At 49.6% G+C, this 5,849-nt stretch overlaps 1 protein-coding gene across 1 annotated transcript; it reads left to right on the forward strand.

The window, feature by feature from the left end:
- The first annotated feature begins 748 nt into the window (after window positions 1–748).
- On the forward strand, window positions 749–5,535 carry LOC124226017 (HLA class II histocompatibility antigen, DO alpha chain). The gene is made up of 5 exons (XM_046638772.1): window positions 749–880; window positions 2,065–2,313; window positions 2,637–2,918; window positions 3,014–3,185; window positions 3,396–5,535. The coding sequence occupies exons 1-5, from the start codon at window positions 799–801 to the stop codon at window positions 3,397–3,399; spliced, it is 789 nt and encodes a 262-aa protein (XP_046494728.1). The 5' UTR covers window positions 749–798; the 3' UTR covers window positions 3,400–5,535.
- The last annotated feature ends 314 nt before the right edge of the window (window positions 5,536–5,849 follow it).

The raw sequence follows: 5,849 nt of genomic DNA on the forward strand, positions 1-5,849 counted from the left end.
TTCTGCCAATGCCTCCTGTTGGTTGAGTCCAACCAGAAGCCAAAGGCAAGGGTGATGTGTCCGCACTGGGCAGCCCCCAGACAGCGTGGAGAAGGGTGTCCAGGGAACCTGCAGGGACAGCTGGAGGTTACCCCGCACCCTCTGTGCTCCTCAGAACAACCCATTGCGGCTCCCTACATCCAAACCACTAAACATCTCCAACCACTAAACATCTCCAACAATTATGCATTTTTCTCACACAATGAAATAAAGTAATATTTTCTAAAGTAATTTAAAGGTTTCAAGGATTTTTATTCTACTGCATAGCGAATGTTTCCCTTTTCAAATTTCTCAGTAAAATTTATTGTATTTTTTTAACTCCAAATTTGTCCACAGAAACTTATAGGGAGTGTAGGATTCTCTACACGACGGATCAGATAGAGGATTTGTCTCAGCTCAGCTGTGCGGTGCTCCAACAGCCTTTTCTCTGCCTTCGGAGGGTCGCCTCTTGGCGGATGTAGTCACAGTTGATCTAAGCCCCTCCCATCCCCCCAAACAGAGACTTTCTTTTGACTCCCCCGTGGACCAAGTGTCCCAGGTGCTCGTGGGCCCGATGCATTCGTCCATCTTCTCACCCAGGCTCGTTACTCTACTTCTTTACCCAGCAACAGCTACATTAACTCAAAGAATTTCTCTGATTGGCTGAATGCAGCAGGGGTCTCCCCATCCTAGAATCTGTTTTCTTCCTCTTTACCTCCGCCTTCTTCCTTTACCCCCGACACCGACAAACCGAGACTTATTTTAAAGCACCAGAGGGCAATGGTCTTCAGTGGGGGGCTGGTCCTGGGACTTCACACCTTGATGACCCTCCTGAGCCCCCAGGAAGCTGAGGCCATCAAGGGTGAGTGCTGAGGGCGACTGGGTGAGGAGAGGAGATGTAGCGCATCAGCTTACGCGCAAGACAGTACAGAGCATGAATTGTTCCTCCCCCCTCTGGTTTACGGGCAACTCCTTTTACTAAGAGACCCTGATCCCTCTCACTCTGTCGTGTCCATTCTGGACCTAAGATACAGGTGCAGCTTAGTCCAGAGGTGTCAGTGTCAGGCTCAGGTTCAGGTTCCTGCCCAATTCTGTCTTCCTTTCTGAGACCCAAACCTCCATGCTACTGCCCAGCACCCTGATTTCTCTACCACATCCTGGCTTGGAGTGTGCCCGTTCAAGTCGGGTTCTGTTGCAGTATACATCACCAGGTCAGCAGTCAACTGTTTATCTGTCTTTATCCCGCACTGGACACGAGGGACTTGTGTCGTGGGGTCCACAGCTGGTTCTTCTTTATTTCCTCTTGCTCTGGCATTGTGCTGGGCACACAGTAGTCTCTCAATGACTGTTGAACAAATAATTTCATAGAATTCTAAAAGAATCTTACCAATTAAAACCTAATCCTTAATTTCCACAAAACTGAGCCTCAGTTCTGGGAAAAGACATGTTCAGTCATAATGCTGTGAGATGGAGGAGTTGGGACACGAACTTCTGGCTCCTTTTCTGCTGCTCTCTGCAATACCCTGGGCTGCCTTTTTTGGTCTCTGTGTCATAAATCTTAATTCTTACTCCTGCCAGCCATAGCCCCTTTCCCCTCACAACCCCCCTACACTGCACGTCTGTGCCCAGATCTCCACTTATGCTCCTATCCTTAATCATTTCCTGCTTGTCGCACCCCCACACACCCTCATCTCACACACAGGGCCTGATTGCACAGCTAGAGCAGAGGATCATAGCCAAGATTTAATGTTGGGAATCCCCAACATGATTTTTGGCAGCCTCTCCTCTTCCCAACCTGGAATGCAGGCTGCACCCATGTCTCTGTGCAGCCAGTGTGCTGGGCATGTGCCTATTTCCCTCCATCCTTTCCCTTCCGTCCCCCAGCAAACAATTCCACTCACCAAGGACCAGCTCAAGTCGGAAAGGACTCTGCCCTCGACAAAACCCAGGATAGAGCACAGACTTAGAGACTCAACACAACACAAGTCATGCATGACATTGATACAGTTTCTTCTCTCTCCCTGGCCCTGAACTCACCCAATGCAGCCGACCACATGGCCTCCTATGGACCAGCCTTCTACCAGTCCTATGGCGCCTCGGGTCAGTTCTCCCATGAGTTTGATGGGGAGCAGCTGTTCTCTGTGGAGCTGAAGAAGAGGGAGGCTGCCTGGCGTCTGCCTGAGTTTGGCGACCTCACCCGCTTTGACCCGCAGAATGGCCTGGCCAGCATCGCGATGATCAGAGTCCATCTGGACGTATTGGTGGAACGCTCCAACCGCACCAGAGCCATCAACGGTACCCGGCCCTTCCTCTGCCCCGCTCCTCCCAGGTCAGACGAGGAGGTCCAGAGAAGCCTCCTTCCCACCTCACAGGCCTCTCTCCGCACTCAGAATCTGTGACTGTTGTGCGCAGACCTTTTCTTTCCCAGGAGGTCCTAGATCTTCTCAGACCCCTTCAGTACCCTCTTCCTTCTTGAGCAATGACCCCTCCCACCTAGACTCCCCGTTCAGGGGCCTGTCAGGTACAGGAGCCCTTGGCTGCCCTCCCAGAGCATCTCCTGCCTGCAGATGGCTAAATATGGGATGACCCTCTGGGATTCAGGGCCTCATTCCTCCTAGTGCCTCCAAGAGTGACCATACTCCCCAAGTCTCGAGTGGAGCTGGGCCAGCCCAACGTCCTCATCTGCATTGTGGAAAACATCTTCCCCCCTGTGATCAACATCACCTGGCTGCGTAATGGTCAAACAATCACCGAGGGGGTGGCCCAGACCAGCTTCTATTCCCAGCCTGACCACATGTTCCGCAAGTTCCACTACCTGACCTTCATTCCCTCAGCTGATGACTTCTATGACTGCAAGGTGGAGCACTGGGGCCTGGCAGAGCCGCTCCTCAGGCACTGGGGTATGGAGTCCCCTCCCCAGCCCACCCTTCCCAGACCTGTGCTTCCTTTACTCTAGAACCTTTGCTCTACCCCACACTCTTCCTTTCCCCCGCAGAGCCTCAGGTGCCTATCCTGCCGCCAGACATCACAGAGACTCTGATCTGTGTCCTTGGCCTGGCCATTGGCCTGGTGAGCTTCCTCGTGGGCACCATCCTCCTCATCATAAGCACATGCTTGTCCGGTGCCCCCAGGCGCAGAGGCCCTGGGCGTCTGGGGAAGGAAAGTAGGTGAGTCTGACCAGGATCGGGGTGGAGAATAAGAGATTCTGTGGGGAGGAATGGGGTCAGGGAAGGTGATACTATAGACAAGCAGTGGGCAGGGAATAGAAGAGCAGAGGTGAGGTGAGGGGTAAGGTTTGGGGGATGTGGGCAGTCAGAGATTGGATCCCAGAATTGTGAGCTTGAACAGCCTGGGTCATACGGTTTTTGCTCCTTTAGGTAATGACGATTCTGAGAGAAACGGATAGTGGGAGACACCCTAAGGATTCCTCGCAAGTTTCTGACAGCCTTTGCATGTTCAGTGCCACAGTCTACTAAGTACATCCCCACTGTGCTAACTTTGAATGGGATTAACCTCTGTCCCTTTGTGGCCCCAGTACTCATGGCAGGACTTGGGGTGGGGAAACCAACCATCTCCCCTTCACACTCCTAACACAGACACTCATGTTTTCTTGCTCTACTCAAAGTTCTGGCTAACAGCAGTAACTTCTTTAAGTGTTTTTCACTGTATCCTTTTTGCCAGGTCTTGGCCAATTCTCCCAGGGTGTGAGGGATGCTGGAATCTCGAAGAGGGGATCCTGGGTGATGACCACTAAGAGTGACCACCTGGTACTTGGGATTGGCAGTCATCCTCAGGCCAGTCCAGCTATGGCTTGCTCCATTTGACTCAGCAATTTGGTGCCCACTGTGTGTTACTTGTGCATGGGCCATTTCACAAGGAATTCATGAGATTTGCCTCCTGAAATCAGATTTTCCCTGAAAGGGATACAGAGTACCCTCTTAGTTGCAACTCCCCTCAACCAACAGCAGTTTTCTGCAGGGCTCCAGGAGAGGAGAGGAGAGGAGAGGTTCATGGGAATTCCACTCTTGTCTAGATTTACTCCGTAATGAAGAGGTCATTGGTGTCCAGCTGTGATCTATGCCATCATCTCTTTTATCTACATTCCTTAGAGTCTCGTGCATGACAAAGAGTGGTCCAAGGCTTAGACAAAACCTCCCTCAACCTGGGGTCAAATGTATTAGGTAGGAGGGTAGCAGAATAGATCTGCAAGCCGTCTGGTGAGAGGGGAGGTCTGAGAGATCCATCTGAGTGCTCTCTGAATACGTGGCCTGGAAGATTTTAGTTTACTGTGAACAAAATTTTAAAAACACACAAAGAGACAAGTAACCGTACAAAATAGTTTATATCAAGTACCAAATGAGTGGTGTACAGATTAGTAGTTTTCAATCAGAGATGCACATAAGAATCACTTGGGAGTTTTAAAAAAGTACAGGCGTGCTTCACCCAGATCTACTGAATCAGAATCTTGGGGGTCGGGGGAGTGGTGACAGGGAGTCTGTAATTTTTAACACGCTCCAGATGATGCTGACGCAGCCATCCTGGACCCAGTCTGGTAACTGGGACCCACTGACATAATCTGTGCTATTAGGACTCATTGGAAGAAGGGATCTGGAAGGTCTGAGGGGGTCTAGGAAGGCTTTCCAGAGAACCTGGCTCTTTTAGGGCATAGAATTTGAGCAAGACACAAGTAAGTAGGGGCAAGATTGGAGTTTGTATTGTGAGCATTTGGTCCTGGAAAAGAAAGACACCAAGATATTATGGGGTCTCTGTGGACTTCCCAGGAGAGAGTAAGTTGGGAGAAATCAATGGCCAGAAGACTCTGCTGGAAATGAGGGAGGACCGTCTAGTCAAGGTTTTTGTTTGCCAGTAATGGAAACCCTCTTAAAATGGTCACAGACAAAAGGAGAGGATATTTACAATAAAGACACAGGAGTGGTCTTTACCCAGAACACAAGAGTAGGTTTTAGCCAGGCCTCAGAGGGAGCAGAACTCAGAGCTGAAAAGCCAGCAGAACCTAGAGCAGCCTCTCTCGCTTTCTCTCTGGGCTATGTGGTCTGTGTTCTCTAGGTCCCTCTGCATGTTTGCCGTATTTTTCTCTCTGGGACTGACTGTCCTTTTCAGCTCGTGTGTCCACCATACAGCTCCTGAGTTTGACTATCACCTCAGCTCTAGCCACCCACAGAGACTGCCAATCACAATTTTAAATTCTTGGAAAAATAAATGACTGGCCAAACTTGGGGCAGATGTCCATCCCAGACCAATGTTCTGTGACTGTGGGACAATGTACATGTCCCATAATGTAATCATGGCTGCCAAGCACCCACCCCTGAGGTGAGGGGTCAGGTTGTTCTCAGAGAAAGAAGAATGGGTTGGTTCTCAGAAGACACCATGAGATTTGTCTGTCCCCGTAGCGCCCTGCTTTCTGCTGATCTTTTGCTTAAAAGTTTTCACTTGCAAGCTTGGAAAGGCATTTCTCTGATCTCTGTCCTAAGGTTTAATAAAGTCATTAAAAGTGTCTTCTTTTGACTAGAAGTGTGCTTTGTTCACTATGCATACATTACCCTGGAAGTGGAACTTCTAGGAACAATTCCAAATCTCTTAGATTTATGTGTCTGCCTTCATACTCACATTTGTTTCTTCTAGTCTCAATATCGTCTATCATTACAAAAAAAATTGTCCTCCTGCATTCTTGATCTGACTCCATTCTCTTTTAGGACAGAGTTCAATAGTCACCTCCTCTTCTGTATTGTCAAACTCCCTTCTTTGCGGGGTCCCCCCTACACACAATAAACATGTCATCTCTCCTGTATAATGAGAACATCAAATCCCCT

This window comes from Equus quagga, chromosome 15, assembly GCF_021613505.1.
Source record: "Equus quagga isolate Etosha38 chromosome 15, UCLA_HA_Equagga_1.0, whole genome shotgun sequence".
Lineage (NCBI taxonomy): Eukaryota > Metazoa > Chordata > Mammalia > Perissodactyla > Equidae > Equus > Equus quagga.

Coding starts and splice junctions, on each gene's coding strand:
- LOC124226017 (XM_046638772.1), top strand. CDS start 799: ATGGTCTTCAGTGGGGGGCTGGTCCTGGGACTTCACACCTTGATGACC. Junction 881..2,064: donor GGAAGCTGAGGCCATCAAGG/GTGAGTGCTGAG, acceptor CACCCAATGCAG/CCGACCACATGGCCTCCTAT. Junction 2,919..3,013: donor GCCGCTCCTCAGGCACTGGG/GTATGGAGTCCC, acceptor TTTCCCCCGCAG/AGCCTCAGGTGCCTATCCTG.